At 41.2% G+C, this 25,000-nt stretch overlaps 1 protein-coding gene across 9 annotated transcripts in view; it reads left to right on the top strand.

The window, feature by feature from the left end:
• nrxn2b (neurexin 2b) overlaps nt 1–25,000 on the top strand; it is a 476,055-nt gene that overhangs the window by 398,967 nt on the left and 52,088 nt on the right. For all 9 annotated transcript variants that reach the window (XM_058781462.1, XM_058781464.1, XM_058781461.1 and 6 more), the window contains one exon: nt 24,345–24,526. In XM_058781462.1, coding sequence (XP_058637445.1) covers nt 24,345–24,526 — 182 coding nt within the window. The remainder of the gene's footprint in view (nt 1–24,344; nt 24,527–25,000) is intronic.

Here is a 25,000-nt window from a genome sequence, read left to right as displayed (position 1 = left end):
TAGAATCTCTAAAGTGGACTATCAAAATAAAGTGTTACCGATTCTTCACGTTCTTGAGAAATGTAGCGTCATGAATCTCAGCTGCATCTGTTTAGTTAATCAGTGTGAAATGTGCTTGTTGCAGTGATTAATGCTGGATTAATAATAAACTATAATAATCCACGTGAGGCGTGTTACGGTGATTTTACCGCAGTTATGAGTTCACATCAGGCCTCAGACTGCCTGATCTATTAAAATCACACGTCCTCTCATTACAGCAGCTGAAATATGATGAAAGAAAGCAGTTAGACACTCATTACAGTCAGCACTGAATAGAGTTCATTAGTGGAACTCAATCTTTCATGGTTGCCAAGGAACAGCTAATGTTATTTTAAGTTTCGTTTATAGAAATAAACTTTACATAAAACATTTGCTTTCTTTCTAATAACCATTCTAATGTTTTATTTTTGTGTCAATCATTTAACGAAACTATAAATTTCATGAAGAAAAAAGGAATAGAATATCTAAGAAAAGAATATAATTTTGTTCAAGTATTTATTCATCTCACAGTAGCACTGCCTGAAGTTTATCATGTTGTAATTTGACTTCCACTGAAAGATCAAAGTTTTGTATTATTTTTTTTTAACTACAATGCATTAAAAACGACTTCAGTAAATGAGACAGTAATGAGAATTTAATGAGAATCATTATGATAAATTACAAGAAAAAACGTCCTGATGCATGACAGTCCATGAGATGTTCGGTGTGTTTAACTGGCAAGGAAATAGTGCTAAAAATCATATATACGCACATGCAGAACACGTCCAGCTGCTCTCTGTATTTTCAGAATAAGCAGCTCTGTTTGGATCACAGATGTGCTGATGAAGAGCGTTTAGCTTGACTCTCGGCAGCAGGTGCACCGTCTTCAGTGTGAGTCTGGTGTTCAGACGCGAGTGCTTTTGCTCTCAGACTGTTAATCACACACAGCCTCGACCCGAGCTGTAATTACCATCACAGCGTGCCATCAGATGAGAGCGTGACATTGCGCCGGTCAGAGGTCTGGACCTGTCTCTGAGCCGGACCGAGCGTGTTTGAGTGAACGGAGGTGCTGATGTGTGAAAGGCTGTGATTTGAGGAACACAGGAAGAGTCTGTGGCTCATTACAGAGTCCGTTCATGTTAAAGCGATTCGCAAAGTCTGTGTCGTTTACATGCAGCTGAAGCAGAAGAAACCACCTCTGCACATCTGGAAATGTCTGACTCAATAGCCAGAAGCCAGAAATCATGTTGTAATGCATGTAACCTGATGTAGCTCCGCCCCTTTCAGCGCTGCGCTCGTTGTCTTCTGTCTTCCGTTTGTATTTCCGCAGCGTGAACATAAGGTCATACAAGTTTATAAACTAACCACTCTTTTAAAATCTTCCTCGTCTACTGACATTTGTTATGACATCTGCTCATGATAACTTCTGTGAACTCTACAGTTAGTAAATGCACTTCAGCAGCTGATTACTCCTCAGCAGTGATGCTGTAGAGCTGCCACACAAACCCAATTCAAAGAGAATTCTAAACATGACCGCGCACTTGTTTCTCTGACTCATAAGCTCTACACCAGATTGCTGTGCTGTTGCCAGGATGTTGCTATGCAGCTGCTAAGGTGTTCTGAGTATTTTAGGGTGTTCTGGGTGTTTTAGCATGCTTAGTGAGTGTTTTGGATGTTTTGGGTGTTGTGGGTGTTTTAGCATGTCCAGTTAGTGTTTTGGGTGTTCTAGGTGTTTTAGCGTGTTGTGGGTGTTTTAGCATGTCCAGTTAGTGTTTTGGGTGTTGTGGGTGTTTTGGATGTTTTGGGTGTTTTAGCATGCTTAATAAGTGTTTTAGATGTTTTAGCGTGTTGTGGGTGTGTTTTGGGTGTTTTAGCATGTTCAGTTAGTGTTTTGGGTGTTGTGGGTGTTTTAGCATGCTTAATAAGTGTTTTAGATGTTTTAGCGTGTTGTGGGTGTGTTTGGATGTTTTAGCATGTTCAGTTAGTGTTTTGGGTGTTGTGGGTGTTTTGGATGTTATGGGTGTTGTGGGTGTGTTTTGGGTGTTTTAGCATGTTCAGTTAATGTTTTGGATGTTCTGGGTGATTTAGTATGTTCTGGCTGTTTTAGTGTGTTGTGGATGTTTTAAGAGTGTTCTGGGTGTTTTAGCATGTTGTGGTTGTTTCTGTATGTTCTGGGTGTTTTATTGTGTTGTGGATGTTTAAGGGTGTTATGGGTGTTTTAGCATGTTCAGTGGGTGTTTCAGAGTGTTGTGGGTGGTTGCCAGTGACTTGCAATCTTGAGTTTAGAAATTTGTTAGGCAAGGCAATTATTTAATCAGCCTCATATGTGCGTATCATTATATCTGCAAATATAGCAGCACATCTGCTCAGCACAGGCACACATCTGTCGTTCTGAGTCAGTTTAGAAACAGATGAGAATGGCTGTTAAACTCCTCAGTGATGTTAAACCATTTCATAACTGGATCTGGTTGAAATAGTTAACAGTGTTGATGTTTTACCTCAAAACTTGTAACCCAGACCACTTGATGCATTAAGATTGGTTTGTCACTCACACCTATAAAGCATTTAAGCACCTCATCGGGTCATCAGCAACCCTGAGGAATGAAGTTAAATCTGCAGTGCTTGTTTAGCAGATCTTTAGATCAGATCTGTAACCAGTAGATCAGACATACTCAGAGTCTGAAATATGAGAAAACTGGAGTAATGATGCTGAAAATTCAGCTTTGTATCACAGGAATAAATCGCATTTCATACTATATTTTACAATGTAATTTAAACAATTATTTTAAAATATAATATTTCTAAATTTTTTTTTTTTGTTTTTTGTTTTTTGAAATACAAAAATGACTGGTAGTGTGTATGTATGTGTAACTATCACAGCTCTCTGATGTGTGTTGTATTGACTAACTCTAGTTAACTAGTGACGCTGGTGTGGTTCAGTTCCTTCTGATCATTATTTGGTGTTACCGGGGTTCTTAATTACTGTGACCTAATCAAGGACAATATGGTGTAATTATCCTGACGGCAGAGCAGGACAAAATCGAATAAGCAATTTAGAAATGATTAAAAAACTGAAATGTGGCAATTCTGTGTGTGTGTGAGAGAGAGAGAGAGAGAGAGAGAGAGTGTGTGTGTCTCTGTGTGTGTGTGTGTGTGTGTGCGCGTGTGTGTGTGTGTCTCTCTGTGTGTGTGTGTGTGTGTGTGTGTGTGTGTGTGTGTGTCTCTGTGTGTGTGTGTGTGTGTGTGTGTGTGTGTGTCTCTCTGTGTGTGTGTGTTTCTCTCTCTGTGTGTGTGTCTCTGTGTGTGTGTGTGCAGCGTCAGCTCCAGGTGTGCACCGTTGTTCCGGCCGTGTGAGGATGTGAGTTGGTTGCGCAGTGGAACCCAAGCTTCAATTAAAAGTTCCCAGACTGCAGCGGCAGCATCTCTCTGTTATGAACACTGGCTCTCTCGCTCTTTTTCACTCCCTCTCGTTTCCTTTTATGCTCACAGAGATCAAAAAGAGAGAAGAAAGAGTGAATGAGACAGAGACGTGAAGACAGCCTCAGTGAATGCGTTACACAAGCTCGTTTCCCAGCGGCGTGTGTGTGTGTGTTCAGAGACGTGCCGTCATCGGGAATGTCCTTCATTTCCGCATCAGATCAGTCTGAGGATATCTGAGTATCAGCGTCCCGTCCTCCTCGGTGATGGAGACGATCTCAGAGTCCAGCTTCAGTGACTTTACTAGTGTCCCGATTCTGCCCATCATTACAGAGCACTGGCGTGATGCATCTTCAGCGATCACATGACTGTCTGTTGCTCGTCTGATTGGCTGCTTTGTTGAACTTCACAGGTTTTATGTCAGTCACCAGAAACAAAGTCTATTCACTAGTTCCAGACTGACGCAGTGACTCTTCTGAGAAAGAACTAGTCGCTGGATTTGACCACGCATAAACTAGAATGTGCTGGAGTTCAGACCGGCTGTGTGTCAGGAATCACAGTCGTTCTGTGTGTGTTATAAACTCCTGTGATTGAGCTCAGTTTCTCTGTGCAGCTCTTTCTGCTGGTGTCACCTGACCACTGTTCATTCCTCATAGTGTTCAGCGTGTGTGTGTGTGTGTGTGTATGTGTCTCACTGGAGCACTGCAGCTCTCCACTTACAGTCTAATGAATTCCCACACTCTGCAAGCGGCCGCTGACATATGTGTGTGTGTGTGTGTGTGTGTGTGTGTGTGTGTGGTATGTGCATGTGTATGTGTGTCTCACTGGAGCGCTTACTTTAGAAATGCTTGAATCTGATGTTTTTATCAATTCCAATCCAAACTGATTCCAGCGTTGTTGGCATTGTTATTGTTGTGTTATCTGATGCGATACTGTGGCTGATGGCTGTATGGTAAGAATTTTATCTCTTAATAGTATCGATCTTGGAAGTTCATAAAGTACTGCTGTGCTCTTGGGTAATGTCTGCACCTGCTGATGCTTTATTTTTCATTAATTTAGCCACTGTATGGAATAAATGCCTGGGGTTGTGTTTGTTTTCTTCTAAAAGAGATGAAAGGAAGTAGATCTAGTAGTTTTTAGAGCTTTTCTATAAGTAGAAGTACTTTCCCTCCATGCAATATGAAACACCTCTAGTTTTGTTTTTGTTATAGTTGCAGTTTTGAATACTTCGTCTAACAAACTTAAATTTTTAGAGGTTTCTAATGGAGGATTCAGAGTGCACATGCAGTTTTCAGTGAGCATTGAGACAGGTCACATGATGTTGAGGTCACATGTGATGAAGGCCCATCCTCATCATCAGCTCTGGACTTTTATGACGGTGGGTTTAGGTTGATCAGGTGTATTAGAGTGGCTCAGATCGCCCAGAATCTTCTGCTCTAATCTGTGCTGTGTGTGTGTGTGTGTGTGTGTGTGTGTGTGTGTGAGTGAGTGAGTGAGTGAGTGAGTGTGTCTGTGTGTGTGTGTGTGTGTGTGTGTGTGTGTCTGTGTGTGTGTGTGTGTGTGTGTGTGTGTGTGTGAACCTGTTTTTCTATTCAGGTGGGAACTTAAACCTGAATACACACAGACTCATGGGGACTCGTGTCACGGTGGGGACCTAAATTGAGGTCTCCATGGGTAAACAAGCTAATTAATCACACAGAATAAAGTTTTTTTTGAAAATCTAAAAATACAGACAGTCTCCTGTAAGGGGTAGGTTTAGGTGTAGGGTTGGTGTAGGGCATTAGAATATACAGTTTGTACAGTATAAAAACCATTACACCTATGGAGAGTCCCCACAAGGATAGCAAACCAGACATGTGTGTGTGTGTGTGTGTGTGTTAGTGAGAGCAGAAATGAGCGTCATTCATGTCCAGTACTGTAGCAGCACAATCAGCAGTTTTGTGCTCATTTGCATATTTAAATTAGTGTGTAATTGACATCAGGTTAAACAGATGACTGACCTTTGACTCCGTTTGTTTCATCTGTTGTAGCACTAACAGGAACTTGTTTTCTTTTTCTGTTGGGCAGTGAAGCATAGAGAGAGTCTTCCCGTGGGATTGAACACACACTCGTACACACACACACACACTGTTGACACTTCAGCCGTCTGTTCTCATTAATATGCAGCTCACTCTCAGTGTCACTCATCAGGATGGACCGCTCACTTCTCTCTCCTGACCAATCACACACAAGCAGCAGAGATGCACATGAGTTTTTAACTTGAAGATGTATTTTTGATCAAATAAATGCAGCCTTGGTGAGCAGAAGGGACATTCAGAAACATTAGCAAATCTTACCGACCCCAAACTCTTGAGCAGTAGTGTGTGTTTAAATGTGTGTTAAATTTTTGTCCTGTCGATTATTTTCGGCTCAGAGAAACAGCTCTAGAAGTGTGTGTTCTGCGGAGAAACGCTGTGATATGATGATTTATTCATGAGCAGAGAATTAACATAAAGACCGAGTTCAGACGTCTTCAGCACATAGCTGTGTCCATCCATCAGGAACATCTGATTGCTCAGATATGTGTGTGTAATGTAACCGATTCCTCTAGTCAGATCTGCATTAATTAACATGCCACACTTTACATTTGCCAAATTTTACAGTTCCATTCCTTTCTGTTTTTAAGAGCGATCATAAATCATGAGTTTAATGGTGATAATTTAGTTCTGCTGACCTGATTCTCGCACTCCAGTCTAATGATGAACACATTACCCATGATTCTCTGGTGTCTGCATCTCATCCAGCCATTTTTCAGTCCTGTCCTCTGTCACGTCCCCAAACACACACACACACACACACACACACACACACACACACAAACACACACACACACACACACACACACACACACACACACACACACACACACACACACACACACACACATAAACGAAATGCCGTCAGCTCCTGAAAGCCAGTGGAGCAAAAAGACAAATGTTTCCCACTGAAATGAGAATTGATTTTCCCAGCGGTCACGGGTCCCTAATCAACGCTCCGACATCCTGTTCTGATAACGGACCCGGGGCCATTAGAGCCGTGGTGCTGTCGAGAAACAGAACGAGCGCTAGTCAGGCGGAAGTTCAACTCGTCATCTCTTTGGCTTCATCTCCGTCTCTTTGTCTTTGTCTCGTTCTTCTATATCAGACTCTCTCCAGAGACACAGGAGAAGAATGAAGCAAAACTAGGTGACCTGGTTTTCCGTGTCTAACTCCTTGGTGAAGCCGCTGTGGTTCCGGTCGGTTAAAGCTTCTGTCACGTCAGAGCTGACGTGATCCAGGCGTGTTCAGGCACGTACCTGTCATCTCATAACATGCGGACGGTCACTTGCTGTCGGTTTCTGTTTCTTTGCACAGATGCATTTAAAGAGACGCTCACCGGAGGCCATATCTGTGGAGAAGATGCTGTACTTCAACCAGTTAATTATACGCCGACAGCAGAGCTTGACTCACTACCAGTACTGACTCTATCAGAGATAACTGGGACTGTATGCACCAAAACATTTGGAATAATTAAGATTTAGTTCATGTCTTTTCTGCTCACCAAGGTTGCATTTCTTTGATCTAAAATACAGTAAAAACAGTGAAATATTATTACAGTGTAAAACAGTTGTTTTCTATGTGAATATCTGTTCAAATGTAATTTATTTCTGTGATCAAAGCTGAATTTTCAGCATCATTACTCCAGTCTTCAGTGTCACATGATCAGAAATGAATACTTTTCAGGGATGCATTAAATTGATGCATTAAAGTGCCAGTAAAGACACTTATAATTTTTAGAGTAAATTTCTATTTCAAATAAATGCTGTTCTTTTGAACTTTCTATTCATCTGTGAATCCTGAAAAATAAAAATGTTAAAATGTTTGCACATTTTAACCTATATTCATACAGAAAACAGCTAATTGAAAAATTGTAATGTACTGTCTTAACTGTATTTTTGATCAAACAAATGCAGCCTTTGTGAGCAGAAGAGACTTCTTTCTAAACCATGAAAAAATCCTAATTATTCCAAAATTTGACTGGTGTTTTATATATACTGTAAGTGTGGCTGTGCTCAGTCTCCACAGCAGAAGCTGGAGTGTGAAAGCGAGTGTGTGTGTGTGTGTGTGTGTGTGTGTGTGAGCTGCGGGTCTCGGCGGCTGCGGTGGATCAGGTGTGCTGTAATCACTGCAGCAGATGCCGCCGCTCGCCCTTTATAACCGACTGACTGACCTCAAACCTCCAACCGCACGACCATACGGACACAAACGAACCCACACCAGCTGCCAAACGCTCCATTACATGCTCTTCACTGCAGACACTGCCGACAGACAGAGACTCCATCAGTATGAGCTTCTCAGGATCTTAACAATGCAGTTTGACCGTATTTGTAGAGGCTTAGAACTGGAATGACTTGAGTAAATGATTCTGAGGTGAGCTATCCCTTTAACCCTAAAAAACTGCTGGATCATAGGCCTTGAAATAATCAACATGATCAAACTCTGCTGTTTCACACTCGATCTCCTTGTGTCTTCTGTCTCTGGTTGATAGTTTAGAGTGTTTTATCCAGTCAAAGCTCTTTTAGTGTAATTGTACAAGCGTCCAGCTTCAGCGGCTGCTTCAGTGTCAAATCTTGACTGATTTTGATCAAGTAAGCGTCACAATAACTGCAGTCATATCTCCAGATGAACACTTGCTGGACTGAAGCAGCTCAGCTTTACTTGATTCTCCATCAATCATTTTCTAGAAACATCAGTGCGTCTCAAACCTGATCATCAGGATCTTCTGAGGAGCTTTACTTTCACTGTTCCTCAGCGGAGGAATGATCTTCATCTCACATCTTCTGAGGAGCTTTATTTCTTCATCTCTCAGTCAGCACTGCATTGCATTGCATTATATGTTTGGATCATTTCAATCTCATCTTATATCATTGGAGATATAGACCACTGATATTTAGATCATTTTGTGTAAGTATCTGTTTTTTCCTCCATATTCTCACTACATAAGACTATATTAGTAATAAAAGCCTCAACAAAAATGCTTATGCAATTGTTTTTAAAAGAAAGTTTGTTTAAACATTCATTAAACTTTTCTATTTAAAAAACTCTATTTCATATGCCAGGTTTTACTGGGTTAAGGCTCTTCCAGAAGCCACACAGAAACTTGCATCGCAACAAGCTCAGTGAAAAACTCCAGCTGAGTGGCATGTTGACTATAAATAGGGTGAATTCAAATAAACCGACTGCGTGTTTGGCTTCACCTGTCCACCGGTTTCCCTCGTTCTCCTGCTCGTAATCTTTACCTTCCACTGCAGTGACTGTGTGTGTTTTGAATGGACCTTTATCTGATTGGGGTGATGAATTATTGAGGAAGCAGAGCTCTTTAGATACAGTGTTCGGACTCGTCAATAATTCAGGCTTCACCCTCTTCAGCAGCAGGTCGCATCTCTCTTCCGGTCCGAGCTGAAAGTGCTTAAGAAACAGACCATTTGCTCAGTTTCAAACATGGGATCATCAGGAACTCTTCCTGTGGTCTTTTTGAGAGTCATGAATATTTTAGACGATGATGTTTGTGTGACACTTGTGGCGTTTGCCTGTGTGAACGGATCAAAATGCCTGCAGTGTCTCAATCTGTGTGAAAGTCAGTGGAGTCCAGTATTCTTCATAGTATGTTCTGTTGTGTTCAACAGAAGAAAGAAAGAAAGTCATACAAATTTGAATGACACAAGGGTGAATAAATGATGACAGAATCATTGTTTTTGTCTGGACTGTCTCTTTAATGTCAGATATACACTTGGTGAGAGCTGTCTGTCTCAGTCTGCCTCTCGTCAAGTGTGTCTGTAATGATGCAGTAAATAGCAGCATCACTGGTGTTTTATGTGGCATTAAAGTGGCGTTTGTGTTCATTAGAGAGAGACGGAGACCCTCCATCCGCTGGACGCGCCACGATCGGAGGCTTTCACGGCAATTACTGCTAATTGCAGGATTTGTGTGTGTGTTTGCTGTAAGTCAAATACAGCGCTGTGTGTGTGAGACTCAATGACGGGCCGAATGAATGAGACAGAAGCACAGACACTTCTGTGAGAACAGTGAACAAAAATTCTGCTGCTTTGTGTTGTTGATGTTGAGCAGATGGACCCGATGTGGATGATTTCTTTCACTTTCACTCACAAATTTGATTTAAATAAACCTGCTTGAAAACAATGATTTGTGTAGAATTTAGTTGCTAAACCACAGTTCCAGTGGACAGACAGATGGACGGACAGACAGACGGAGAGACAGATAGATGGACAGATGGACTGACGGACAGACAGATGGATAGACAGATAGATGGATAGATGGACAGACAGACAGAGAGATAGACAGAGACAGACAGACAGATGTCAGCTGATATCTGATGCTGAACTTCAGCAGTTAGGGAATTGGAGAGACAAAGCTGCTGTAAAGGTTGCACAGCCGTCACAGCCGTAAAGGAAATAACAGGCACATCCTCGGGCGACTGGTTAACACTCACATATGACCAAACAAATAAAGCCAGCAGCCACTGCACTGACCTTCAGATAGAGAGAGGAGAAACACACAAACACACTGCTGCTACGAGCCATAAACGCACACTAAAAGAGCCGTCTGTCTGTCTATCTCTCTGTCTGTCTCTCTCTGTCTGTCTGTCTGTCTGTCAATTCAATTCAATTCAATTCAATTCAATTCAATTCAATTCAATTCAATTCAATTCAATTCAATATGTGCTTTATTGGCATGACAATTGTTACAATGTATTGCCAAAGCGTAGTGTTTACATTGAATCTAGAACAGATATATATGCAACAAAAACATGCATGTAGATACATTTAAAAAGTAGAACAAATCAACATTTTAGAATTCCATGAACAATTTAAAATTAAATGTTGTGCGTGTGTGTGTGTGTGTGTGTGTGTGTGTCTGTCTGTCTGTCTGTCTCTCTGTCTGTCTATCTCTCTGTCTGTCTGTCTCTCTGTCTGTCTCTGTCTATCTCTCTGTCTGTCTGTCTGTCTGTCTGTCTCTCTGTCTGTCTCTGTCTATCTCTGTCTGTCTGTCTGTCTGTCTGTCTGTCTGTCTGTCTGTCTCTGTCTGTCTCTGTCTGTCTATCCGTCTGTCTATCCGTCTGTCTGTCTGTCTGTCTGTCTATCTCTCTGTCTGTCTGTCTGTCTGTCTGTCTGTCTGTCTGTCTGTCTGTCTGTCTGTCTGTCTGTCTGTCTGTCTGTCTATCTCTCTGTCTGTCTCTGTCTATCTCTCTGTCTGTCTGTCTGTCTGTCTGTCTGTCTGTCTGTCTATCCGTCTGTCTGTCTGTCTGTCTGTCTATCCGTCTGTCTGTCTGTCTGTCTGTCTGTCTGTCTGTCTGTCTGTCTATCCGTCTGTCTGTCTATCCGTCTGTCTGTCTGTCTGTCTGTCTGTCTGTCTATCTCTGTCTGTCTGTTCGTCTGTCTGTCTGTCTGTCTGTCTGTCTGTCTGTCTGTCTGTCTCTCTGTCTGTCTGTCTGAACCCTATTTCACTCAGTAAAGGAGCAGGTTAGGGTTAGTTATCCATCCTAGACGAGCTGCTGACGGTGGTCCAGAGGTTCAGATTTAGAGCTTTATGAAGTTTATGGATGCAGATCCGTCAGGAGGAGGAGAGATCGATGTCAAACCCCTCCTCATCCATCAGACGCTCAGAGGACACCTAAGTCCCTGCAAAGATTTCTGGGATACTTTAGACGTGATTGATGTGAGAGAGCAGGGAGCCGCTGATGGATCGTGAGTCCATGACGCCTGTGGTCTGACGCTCTTATAGATGCTCTTATTCACAGGGCTCCTGACTGCAGCATTTTGCGACCTTTTTTTTGCTGGTTTCGACTCATTTTTGTGAGCAGTCGCACTGGTGTGACCACCGCATTACCCAACTCATTAACGCTGCCATTTCTGTTGCATATGAAAACAAAAGTATAACGAAACAATTGTTTTTTTCATATAAAAATTAAATTTTGCACGTTACTGTTGTTAATAAAATTACATTTTGTATGCTTCCCAACTCCAGCTCGGTGCTTTACTGTCAAATGCACATTACCTAGAAATAAACATGTAAAATTATTAGTAACTGCACAAAAATATTTTTATGATTCAATTATCTTTGTTTTTAATGCCCCACACTCCACCCCCCAACTCTACCAAATCTGCTGCTTGTGCCACCATCTGTAGAACTTAGTGGCGCTGGTGCCACTGCTCTCAAATGTTAGTCTGGAGCCCTGAGATCTGAGATCTGTGGGGAGAGAGGGTCAGTCAGACTGAACAGATGGCAGGTCGTGACCTTTGACCTCAGGGTCACTAATGGACGTCTGCCGCGAGGCTGCTGAAAGCGTCTGTCCTGCACGATTACCTGCGCCTCTGTCTGAGCTGGTGTGTGTGTGTGAGAGAGAGAGAGAGAGAGAGAGTATGTGTGTGTGTGTGTGTGTGTGCACGTTTTTGTAACATATGAGGACATAGATTTGTATAATGACATGGGTATGACAGGTATTACAAGGAGAAGGTGATTTATAAGGACATTTCCCCATGTCCTCATATTTCAAAAGGTTTATAAATCATATAGAACAAGTTTTTTTGAGAAAGTAAAAATGCAGAGGTGTAGGGTTGGTGTAGGGCAATAGAATATACGGTCTGTACAGTATAAACACCATTACGCCTATGGAGATGTCTCCACAATTCACAAAAACAAACGTGTGTGTGTGTGTGTGTGGAGCTCATTGTTTCTTCAGAAGAGGAGAGAAGGAAGTTTCATTCATGTCTTTGTTTTCGATCAGTTGTTTTAGTAGTTATTGATATTGCGGGATGTTTATTTCTGTGCTGTTATTGACTAGTTTCTGCAGGGAACATGAGCTGCTTGTTAGTCCTTTGATTCAGTGAAGGTGTTTGCAGCTGAACGAGCTGATTGATCAGTGTGTGTGTTGGTTCAGTGATCTTCTATCTTTAGTTTTTCTGGAGGTGTTCTGATGGGTTTGTTTCCCCGTTAATAATTCAGAGTGCAGGCGTCCCTGCAGAGACCGAGACCCATGACAAGAGTTCCCTGACAAGCTACACAATATCGCGTTCGTTATCGAAGGCGATTCATCTTAAAGCAGGTGATGGAGATTTACTGCTAATCACGGAAGCAGCTTTACTGACGATATGCGCATGATCATCGCATTCTATATATCGCCCAGCCCTAGGTGACTTACATCGTACTATCAGTTCATTCATTCCCTGTGTAACGGATGTGAAAGGACACACTCACACATGGGATTTCTTCAGCTTTGATTTATCTTTTTGATAGAAAAACAGATACAAATCAGGTTGGCTGAAGGAGACAATATACTGCAGATATACATATGACTAGAAAAATAGAAATGACACTTTCACTCGACTCATATTACAATTATCAGATATTTTAAGACAGACCACATTAAATGCACTCGTTCCCGCTCGTGAATGCACGAGGAAATTCAATACATTTAAAATGACCTCAACAACCCTGTTAAATACATTATATACTCATGTTCAAATATGTCAATTCAATCAATTGCGTCGAAAATATTCACATAAAACACATCTTTACTCTTTTAATTAAATGTTCTTTTTAACCCAGTTACACCTGGGGATGGAACCCATGACCTTAGCAATGCTAGCGCCATGATCCATGCAGACGGAGTTCATGTGATCATTTACTGTGAATGGAGTCGCTCTGAGATGCTGGACACCAGATCATGAGCGGCTCATGTGTAAATGAACACAGTGCCACGATCGAATCATTAAATGATCAACATTTGTGATTTGAAAATGCACCAAACTACATTGCATTTCTGGTTTTATTTTGATTATTCATGAAACACAGTCCAGGAGCAGTTTCACATCAACTTTCATAATACAAGAAACAAAAACATGCAACTGTAGATATATAACAATCTTCAGTTTCCTATTAATTGACTGTGATGTTTTATCTGTGGTGTGTGTTGGACAGTGACGGTCCTGCGGTGGATTTACTCTCCGTGTGTTTTGAGGGTCTCCAGTGACATTTACCGAATGAACAGAAAAATTAATAAATAAACACACTAGAAGAGATAAAAAAAAAAAAAAAACAAGAGATGCTGCTCAATAATAGTCTGGGACGGACGAGCGATGAAGAGCGATAAAGGAACGAAGGAAATGTCAGGCGTGACGAACACAAAACAATCAGACCCCCGCAGTGTGAGCCAATCGATCAGCATGACAGCAAATCAACACCACACTGTGTGTGTGTGTGTGTGTGTGTGTTTTGGTGCGCCGGTCAGGTTTCCGTGTGTTGATCTGGTTTCTCAGTGTTTCTGCTGTGTTTGAGGAATCGTGTCAGTCTCTGCTGTCTGGTTTCCGTGGGCTGATCATTCGATGTGTTCATGCTGCTGAAATTACACACATTTATGTGCTTCAGATTCGGTTTGAGCAGCCAGAGAGACGGAGAGACACACACCATCAGAACATATGAGAATAAAGCACCACCAGGACTGCATAATTAATTAAAGTTATTTTATTTTACTGTCAAATATTACACAAGCGTTGTTGTTGTTTTAAAGCAATTTTAAGAATATAAATATAAATATCATTATTTTTATTATTATTTTTAAATTATTATTACAACCTGAATTCCGGAAATGTTGGGACATTTCAATATAGAGAACATAACAAATGTTTAAACGGATAATTTTTACAATTTAATGCACAAAATGAGCTCATTTCAAATTTGATGTCTGCTACAGGTCTCAAAATAATTATTAGGTTGCTAGATGTTCTCCCAGCTGAATCTTTTCAAAACGTCATGCTTTTTCAGCCCTTTGTTGCCCCTGTGCCAACTTTTTTGAGACCTGTAGCAGGCATCAAATTTGAAATGAGCTCATTTAGTGGATAAAAGAGTAAAACTTATCTGTTTAAACATTTGTTGTTTTGTGGCTTATGTGATTTGAAAGTATAAACACACACACACTTCCTCATGTAGAGTCTCATTATCGTCTCCTCTGACCCATTTGTAAACTCCTGACTGCAGCACAAATGAACGTGTGTGTGTGTGTGTGTGTGTGTGTGTGTGCGCGGCTGTTTTATTTTGAATGTGTTGTAACTGTAGGTGAGATGGTGATGTGTTTCAGCTCTTTTATTAGCATCAGATCATCTCCCGCGGAGCTGCATTAGCGCAGCTTTCCTTTTGCTGGTGTCTTTATTGTTGCCGTTTCTTTCTTCAGAGCATCGCTGGAGCTCCTCATCTCCTCTCTCTAATGATGACTATCACACTGCGTGTGCTGTTTTTACAGTATATAATCTGTTTACAGTATGTGATGTTTCATGATGCACGAAGAACCTGAATGGCCTGCTGCGTGTGTTAGTGAATATTACCATTGAAAAGAAGTCTCTTCTGCTCACCAAGACTGCATTTATTTGATCGCAAATACAGTACAATTTGTGAAATATTCTAAGAATGTAAAATTGTATATTAAACTGTAATGTATTTCTGTGATGCACAGCTGTATTTTCAGCATCATTACTCCAGTCTTCAGTGTCACATGATCTTCAGAAATCATAATAATATGCTGATTTGCTGCTCGAGAAACATTTCTGATTATTATCAATGTTGAAAACAGTTGTGCTGCACAATATTTTTGTGGAAACCTTGATGAATAGAAAGTTCAGAAGAACAGCATTTATTTGAAATTACTGTCACTTTTGATCAATTTAATGCATCATTGATGAATAAAAGTATTAGTTTTATTAGTATTAATTTCTTCAAAAAAGAAATCAATGAATAAAATCTTTGTGGTTAAGGATTCAGTCATCCGCTGGTCTTGTTAATCATCTGATCATTAGTGCTGATAGTTTTTCTCTGATTTCCCGTCGTTCTGCGTGTTATTTCACACATGTAACACACGTGTCGATGTCTTCAGTGTGTTTGATTCTGGCTGCTGACATTCTTCACAGTTAATTTACTTTGAGATGATTTTAGCTCCGCACTAACTGAGTCTGAAGCGTTTCGCATTAGCATGAGGACATGAAGCGCTTGCGATTTCAATATTTCATCCGTCTTGTGTTGTTTATCCGCACTGGATGTTTTATTTAGCAAAACCCCATTACAGGGTGAAAAACAGTCTGAGTTCTGCGGAGGCAGTCGGGTCTCGACATACAGCCACAGCCAAAAGATTCTTTGTGCTTCATCAAATTTTAATAAAGCCCAGTGTTTTAATGGCCACGCAGGGCCGGAGCGGATCTGAAAGCTTTTTTAATTACATGGCCGAGCGCCGCGTCTTTGTTCTTGCCACTGAATGATGCCATCCTGCACTTCTGAAAACTTTCTTTCGCTGTACGTTCATAGCTTTTAATTGCATATTGAAAAATGCTGAATGAATCTCACCGGTCGTCATGAGACGTTGAGCACGCTTGAGTTTGACTTTATTCTCACACCTTCAGCCTGAAGCTCTGACGCTTAAACGTCTTTGAAGGACAGTGTTAGCCGTCATTATGAGTGTCAGTGCAGTTCATTACCTCAACCAGTCACATGCACTTCAACTAAACTAGTGCAGCCTTGTCAAAAACTTAGTACAGAAATACACTTCAAATCAGTGTCCTTTAAATGAGGATGCTTAAGCGTGAGCTGAATGTGATGTTTTTGGACACGTAACTGCATGTTATTTAAAATTTTATTAAAATGTATTAAATATTAAATGTATATTAAATGCATATATTAAAAATAGACTAACTTTAATATTGAATAACTCATTACAGTTCAAATTAAAGTTTTTTGAGAGTGCTTTAGTATCTTACACAACCAGGGTTATTATTGTTAACTAAAAATAAACATTTTTGTTAAATGAAATAATTCTGAAATTATGGAAACCCTTTTCCACCACTGAATAAAAAATTAAAAAAAGGTAATTGCGACTTTTTAACTCACAATTCTGACTTTTATTCTTGAAATCTGACTCTTTTTCTCCTCAGAATTGGACTTTATATCTCACAATTGTGAGTGTTTATCTCACAGTTCTGAGAAAATGTTTATATCTTGCAATTCTCACTTTTTTTTCTCAGAATTGTGACACATAAACTCAGAGTTATAAAGTCCGATTCTGAGGAGAAAAAGACTGAGTTTATATCTCACAATTCTGACTTTGTAACTCGCAATTGTGAGTTTATATATTATTCAATTCTGAGAAAAAAAAAGTCAGAATTGTGAAATAAAAAGTCACAATTACCTTTTTAAAAAAAAATGTATTCAGTGGTGGAAACGGGCTTCCATATAAAATAAAATAAATGCAATGAAAAAAAAAAAAAATACCCGAAATGGCAGCTAACTAAAATAAGTTTAAGTTGCATTGCAAATACTAACTGGCAAAAAAAAAAACAACAACAAAAAAACACAATTGAATCTGAAATGATAATAATATCTGAAATAAAAATAAATGAAACCTAAAAAGTAAAAAAGCACTTAATTTGTCTTCATTTCTGCTGCTCTAGAGACTGATATATGTGTGATATTATTACCAGATCAGACACAAAAGCATCACCGCTTCTGCAGTAAAGACAGCCGTTTACAATCATGTTCAATACTGTAATTCAATTCAGGAGCTGCTGTACTGAACGCTCGCAGGCAGGTTTTATTAAATATCTGTGTCAGATCTGAGGAATGAAGTGGGTGATCATGTATCTGATGGTGACGTTATTAGCGATGGTTCATGTATTGAGAGTCTGTTTTGAAGTGAAGATGGCAGTAGTTTGCTTGTCAAACTGATCCGTTCACACAGCTGAGTCTGATTCCGTCGACGAGGAGAGCTCGTGCTTTGGCCTCTGGCTGTCGGTGGCGGGGTTGATTGGATCGAGAGCGACGTGTTTCTGAATGATTAGTGTGGTTGTTATTGTGTTTCGTCCCGCGGCTCTCTGCTGCTCCGCCGGGCCCCGTAGGGTCTGCTCTCGAGGGCCGCGTGCCGCTGTGATTAAACTCACTGGATGCGTTCAGCTGGAAGTAATGAATTACACATTAATCCTTCTCATCTATTCCTCCACCGCTGGATCTGCTAATCAGAGCAAACAAACACGCTCCCGCACGTGTGTGTGAATCTGGTGATCCGGTCTCTCTGCAGCAGCTCGTGCTCCTTGTGTTTGCCGCTGTCCCGTCCTGATGGGGTTTGTCCTCGTCCCCGGGGCGTCTCACCTCATCGACGGCTGTTAGTCTGTTTGACACGTCTTGAGTGAGAATGAAATGAATATAAGTTTAATTGAGTTTTGATTTGTGGACGCAGTGAAGGCGGTGATGTGATAATGTCGTGTCGGTAAGCTGATGATGTGCTGTCAGTGAGGTGATTGTAATGTAATGATATGTATGTCAGTATTATGATGTTGTGTCAGTAGGGTGATATAGCTGAAGTAATGTGATGATGTGTCAGTAATGTAATATCATTGCAGTAATGGTCAGTAATGTGATGTTGTGTCAGCTATACGCTGCTGTGGTAACCGTAGCAACCGGCAGGTGATTGTTGCGCGGTGCCCTCCGTCTGATGAAGAGCATCTGCAGATCACACCAGGTGTAATGGATGTTTAATTGGAGCGGTTGCTGTGAGCGAGGCTGTTTGTGTCTTTTAATTAGATGAATAAATTGCACTCATTACAGAGTTTGATTTCAGATAGAGCTGGAAGCAGATGTGGATGTGAAGCGCACCTTAAACACGTCTCTGTGAGTCTCATCACACGAGTCAGACGTGATTTCCTCATCAGACTCTCAGTTTCGGCAGGTTTGTGTTGAGCGTGATGCTGCCGTGGTCTCGCAGTCGGTTTGATTGCAGCGAGGAGAATGAATGCATGATGCGGAGCGTGAAGCGTGAAGCGTGAGTGTGATCAGCACCTCCGTCAGCCGCTCAGGTTTCAGGACGGGTGTCTTCAACAGTAACTAAAGATGCTGATCCAGGAACAGATGTGGTGTGTGTTAATAGGTTTTCCTCTCCATCTCAGCTGTTTTCATCATCGTCAGTTTGAAAGGCAAGGGTTAATTTGAGAGTTAAATTAAATCACTGGTCACTAGTTAGCAGGTAATTTCTGATATCTCATGCACTGATTTAATTATAAACAGTGTTTTTCTCATAATGAGCCGTTTCCACGCTGCAGAAGCAGCACCGAGTGTGTTTCCAGAGACAGAAGCACAGCAGAATTAGACTTTCTAAGAGTCTCTGTGTCTCTATTCCATGTGCTGTCCAGACTCGTGAGATCTGCTTCGAGGTGGTTTGTGAGCACTGATCGTACTTTTCATTTAGTGTCCATCAGTCTTATGTTAGTGTCACTGAGATACCATTATGGTTTTTATGAAAATTTGCAAATTTCCATGTCCATTATAATTTTAGTTAAAGTTTTGTATAAGTTAAAGTGATTTTGATGAGTTTCTGTCATTTTACTTATAGATAGATAACTGCACACACTTGAATCTGGTAAACAGAAGCTCAGACAGATAGTTGTGATTGAATGTGTGTGTGTTGTGAGTTTAGCTGGTGTTTGGTGAGTTGTGGATGGTGGTTTGAGTGTGTTTGTTCAGCTGTGAATCCGCTGCTGCTATATGTTCGGTCTTTGAGCTCCACACACAAAATGGCTTCCCATGTTTCCTTTGTGACAAGATGTCTGTCCTAAGAGGAGATCTTCCCTGCTCTCACACACACACACACACACACTCGCTCACTCTCTGATGGAGGCTGTCGCCGTGTCTTTCAGGGAGTTCTGTGTGTGTTTTAGGGATGTAAAATAGGTCATGATGGAAAGCGGCCTGATTTCTTCTCAGTGTCTGCAGCGCTGCTCTGCTTCGGTTTGCAGCTCGTTCTGATCGAGATGCTCAATCTCTTCATGCGTCATCAGTCTCTTTTAGCACCGAAGATCATGTGGCTTTACTAGATGATGTACTTCGTAAGATCACAGTAGCTTGTGATGATGTTCATTGTTTGGATGCCGTGTGCGTGTTCAGTGTTCAGATCTCTTCTGCTCACCGAGGCTGCGTTCATTTGATCAACAATACAGCGAAATATTATTCTAATGTAAAACAGCTGTAATTTATTTCTATGATCAATCATAAACAGCATGGGTTAGCAGTGCAGTGTCACGTAGTTCTTGAGTGTTGTTGTGATAGTGTGTGATTGACAGCTGTAACACACGTGACGCGTTACATAACAGCCAGAGACACGATTGGGCGGCTCGTCATGATGGATGAGACGCTCTGAAACAGGGTAAACTGTGTCCTTCAGATCCTCCTGATTCTCCAGCTGCTGGTGACACGGACAGGACTCGCTCTGGGTTCATCACGTCCACACGGATGAGGACTTTTAGCATGTCCAGCTAAATCACTAATGATCATCTGAGCTGCAGCACAAACTCCTGATGCCACACATTTTAGACCCTATGAAATCTGTTTTCATAGAAAAGTTTATTAACAACTACAGTCTAAAATCATATTGCGATATCTTTAATTCTTGAGTTACAGGCATGCAAACTTTGGAGAAAAAACTTGAAAAGTGCTGTTTCCCCATTTTTAATTGTCCACTATTGGCACATAATGCAACAAAGATTGCTAAAGTCAACAGATTTTACTAACAGACCTATTAAATCATTACATTTTAATAATCAAAAGCATCTCTAATGCTAAATCGGCGCTTTAATAATAGCAGTAGTAGTAGTAGCACTCTCATGAAGTAATATATTTCTGTCACAGTTTCTTCAAGTTAAACTGAACTTTTATTTTGACGGGTTGCTGTGAAGCCCTTTAAGTTTCTGTGTGTATATGATATGACGATAGTTTTTCTCAAAAGAAAGGGTAAAATGCTGATGAAGTGGCTCTCAGAGCAGTTCTAGAGATTGTTTATGTGTTTATGTACTCATATATTGAGGCGGCAGATGCTGAAAACACTGCTAGCATCTCATGCGCTATGATGTGTGTAGTAAACGAAACCGTGCGTTTGAGCCATTCATTCACACACAGACACACAGAACTCAGTATTCATGTTTAAATAGTATTTTAGATTACATTACATATTACGTTTTGATTTAAGTGTATTGACTTGCCTTTGATTTATTATTCTAAACTTTGGCAGATTCCGTGGCATTCCGCGTTATACAGTAAATTCCGTTTTTATGACTGGTTTCACGATTCCCTCCAAGTTTTCCACATCGTAGCAGTCCTAGGGCGCTGACACACTGCTCACGCAATCCTCCTGTTCATATGAAGTAAAATGATTTTATTGCCCAAGATTTGTGATTATAAATTAATATGGCTACAAAATAATAATTATTAGCACCAAATGCTTAATAAAAAATGGTTAATAAAAGAAAACTAAAGAAATGTTACTATAATGTATTCAACGTTTCACTGTAAAAAATAAGTATTTTGGAAAAATAACATAATAATAATAATTGTATTTCCTATTACAACTTTAAACTTATAATAGTAATTTTTAAATATATCTGTATAGATTTAATTAATTTTAATTACATTTTACTTCAACTTCATTTTCATTTAAGTTGTTCATTTAATATTTACACTTTATGTGAGCTTTATTTCATCTCTTGGAAATGCCGCTCTGATGGTGCTGAAGGTCCAGATCTGATCATGAAGAGACTCTATTGTCCACTGCATCGATCAAATCCCCAAAAACAGCAGCGCCGCGTCTCCATCGATCCACGGTGCAGATGAAAGGCCTGCTCTCACTCAGGTCCTGCTGGCTGATCACGGCGTGTGTTTGATCTCAGCGGCCGGCGCTCCTCACGGATCAGACAGACGTCTGGCGCTTCACCATCGACCGCTTGGCGTCAGGAAAGGTCGTGGTTCTGAGAGGCACACGCGTGTGATCCGTGTGAGGAGCCTTGCATTGATCAGGATCTCAGCTCAGCTCACTTCAGCTGCTGCTTCTGGACTGATATTGATCATATTTGAAGGGACAGTTCAGCTATAAATGATCATTCGGTCATCGTTTACTCCCTCCTGTATTTCAGACCTGCAAGACTTTTGTGTGTGTGTGCGTGCGCGCGTGTGGTGTGTGTGCGCGTGTGTGTGTGTGTGTGTGTGTGTGTGTGTGTGTGTGTGTGTGTGTGTGTGTGTGTGTATGTGTGTGCATGTGTGTGTGTGTGTGTGTGTGTGTGCGTGTGTGTATGTGTGTGCATGTGTGTGTGTGTGTGTGTGTGTGTGTGTGTGTGTGTGTGTGTGTGTGTGTGTGTGTGCGTGTGTGTGTGTGTGTGTGTGTGTGTGTATGTGTGTGCATGTGTGTGTGTGTGTGTGTGTGTGCGTGTGTGTGTGTGTGTGTGCATGTGTGTGTGTGTGTGTGTGTGTGTGTGCGTGTGTGTGTGTGTGCATGTGTGTGTGTGTGTGTGTGTGCGTGTGCGAGAGAGTGTTTCTTTTCTTAGTATCCAGACTGCTTGTGTGGTGTTGTTTTATTTAGACCTGCAATAACAGCAATTAGGAGTGTTAGAATCAAACACACGTTCATCTGTCTCTAGTGTCTCTGACTCAGCCACTGATTAAACACACACACACACACACACACACGCATGCTTCATTATCAGCCGCAGTCATTGTAATTCATCACTGGACGCACAACAAATCAAAGCATGTCAGTCACAACTCAGTCCGATGGGGTTGTGCGGTTGCTAGGGTGCAGTATGTGGTTGCTAGGGTCTGTAGATGTGATGCATTAGCTAATGTGGTTCATTCAGACGTGTTTGAGTCAGTGCACTGTGCTCCCAGCATGCACTGCAGCAGGAATGCATTATGCAGAGGGCTGTTTGTTATTGTGGTGTGGTGATGATTATTCACAGCATCTCTTGTGTGTTGTGATTTATGGGATTGAGCGTCTGGTCAGCTGATCTCAACATTAGTGAGGATGAAGATTTCTGCCTCTGCACTGCTCTAGAATAACAGCCTGATCTCAGACAATCAGGAAAAAAGTTTTTAATGCTGTTCTGCTGATGCGTAGTGATTTTAGCACTCAGAGCGTCTCGCTGACAGCAGACACACACCACTTCATTCATTCAGACACGTCAGAGAGAGTGTGTGTGTGTGTGTGTGTGTGTGTGATGGAGTGAGAGTGAGAATGAGTTGAGCAGAATGAAGCTGTGGTTGATGTGTGTTCCTGCGGCTCGCTCTCATTTCAGTCACGCTTCATATTCATGAGGAGAAGGAATGAGATTGGAGGGATAGCGAGAGTGAGAGACTCGACATGTCTCTCCTCCGTTCCTGGCAGCCATTTTACACTCTCTCTTTGTTTTTGTGTTTTGAGAATGGGTTAGTGTGACGTCGCTTCACAAACAGAGACGTGATGAAAGGAAACTGCGTCTTGCACTCGTCCTGCTGCTGTTTTTCCTTCTGAGACAATTCAGTCCTGCCTTCCTCCTCCTCCTCCTCCTCGCTCTGTTTCCCATGAGGCTCTTGTGTTTCTCTGATGTGTTTTTCCTCTGATAATTAGTCGGTTGCCAGATACTACAAGCAGCAGCACGCGTCTGAAGCGGCTGTAGCCCGAGGGAAGGAGAGCAGCGATTGAGTCTGGGCTCCGGATCAGTTCTAAACGGCTGTGTGTTTGTGAACGGCTGGACTGTGACGGTGTTTCTCGGCCAGACTGAAATTGTGGAGGTGTGGCTGATGTTCTGCTGCTCGCCAGTCACACGAGACACTTTAGAGACTCTTCCTTTTATTTCTGCCTTTTCATTTCTTCTTCTTCTTCTTCCTGGTTAAATTATTAGCACTAAAACCCGCTGACATTCTCAACCTCGTCTCATCTTCAGAAGGAGTTGGTCAGAAGTAAGACGAGTTACTGGTCAGAAAAAGCACTACCCGCTTTCCTGCAGAATAAAGACAGCAAAGCCATGGGTTTGATTTCCAGAGAATGCATGAATTAATCAAATAAATGCACACCTTATATGGTTCATCAGTGATCATTTTTACACTGATTTATTTTAATCAAAAATACAGTAAAACAGTGAAATATTATTACAGTGTAAAACAGCTGTTTTCTATGTGAATATGTGTTAAACTGTAATGTATTTCTGTGATGCGCAGCTGTATTTTCAGCATCATTACTCCAGTCTTCAGTGTCACATGATCTTCAGAAATCATAATAATATGCTGATTTGCTGCTCAACAAACATTTCTGATTATTATCAATGTTGAACACAGTTGTGCTGCACAATATTTTTGTGGAAACCGTGACGCATTTTATTTTTCAGGATTCACAGATGAATAGAAAGTTCAGAAGAACAGCATTTATTTGAAATATAAATCTTTTCTAACATTATAAATGTCTTGACCGTCACTCTTGATCAATTAAATGTGTCCTTTATTGATATGAATTAGTAGTATTAAAGTATTAATTAATATTAAAGTGTTGATGTATTGCCAACATATTACAATTCAGCTCAAACTGCTCATTTTGTTGCAGTATTTGCATGAACTCTTCCTACATTTTTTTTTTTTTTTCTCTAAATAGATAGTGTAGTTCTATATTTTGTCAACAGCATGTTTCATTTAATTATCATCATGGGCAATCTTTTTAGTTTTTTCTTTATTGAGTAAAATCTCCGCTCAGTCGAGCGTGAGTGTGTGTGTGTGTGTGTGTGCTGGAATGTTTGTGCAGAGATGTGCCTCATTGGCTGTGTGATCTGCGTGACTCACTGCAGAGCGTGTTGTATGAAGTCATACCTCATCTCTGATGAAGCTCCATTAGGGCTCTGTTCTCAGGTGCTGATTGGCTCTTGATCTCAGACCCGCGGAGCCAAGCGTTTGGAAAGTATCTCAAACACAATCAGTCACCTCCGGCTCTCATTCACACTGCAGCTAGATTGATGCTCTCTCTGATTCTATTCTGGTGTGTTTGTGTCTGTGTTTCAGCTGGGACGACCTACATCTTCGGCCGCGGAGGGGCCCTCATCACATACACGTGGCCCCCAAATGACCGGCCGAGCACGAGGGCAGACCGGCTGGCCGTGGGCTTCAGCACGCAGCTGAAGGAGGCTGTTCTGGTGCGGGTGGAGAGCGCCAAGGGGCTCGGAGACTATCTGGAGCTTCACATAGTAAGAGCCAAGCCTGGGGACCAGAGGGGTGGGGTTTGAAAGAGGGGGTGTGGCACTGTGTGGAGGTGGGGCCTGAGGAGACGCTCTAGAGAATAGGTGTGTTCGACTTCATGCGGCGCCGCACAGATCTATCGGCGAGATCTATCTCGCGGTGTTTGGATACTCTTATCACAGATGAAGTGAATAACATGCTATATTTGTCAAATGCAGGGACGTTTCAGAAATGTTTTCATGAACAACAGAAACACTTTTTATATCCTGCTTAATACAGGGCCATCTGTTCAAGAATAAAGTTCAACATAAACGTGTACTATTTAAATACCAATAAGCCTTTATCCGTGTTTTTTATTATTAAATGTGACTCATTATAACATTGTGACTATACAGTAAAAAAAGCTTTTACTGTTCTAAAAACAGATTTGTGGGCAGTATTTTTTTATTATTATTATTATGCAAAAATTATACAAAGGTTTG

The sequence above is a fragment of the Onychostoma macrolepis genome, chromosome 07, assembly GCF_012432095.1.
Source record: "Onychostoma macrolepis isolate SWU-2019 chromosome 07, ASM1243209v1, whole genome shotgun sequence".
NCBI classification, from domain to species: Eukaryota; Metazoa; Chordata; class Actinopteri; order Cypriniformes; family Cyprinidae; genus Onychostoma; species Onychostoma macrolepis.
The sequence above is the reverse complement of the archived record's forward strand: the minus strand, read 5'-3'. Positions and strand labels throughout refer to the sequence as shown.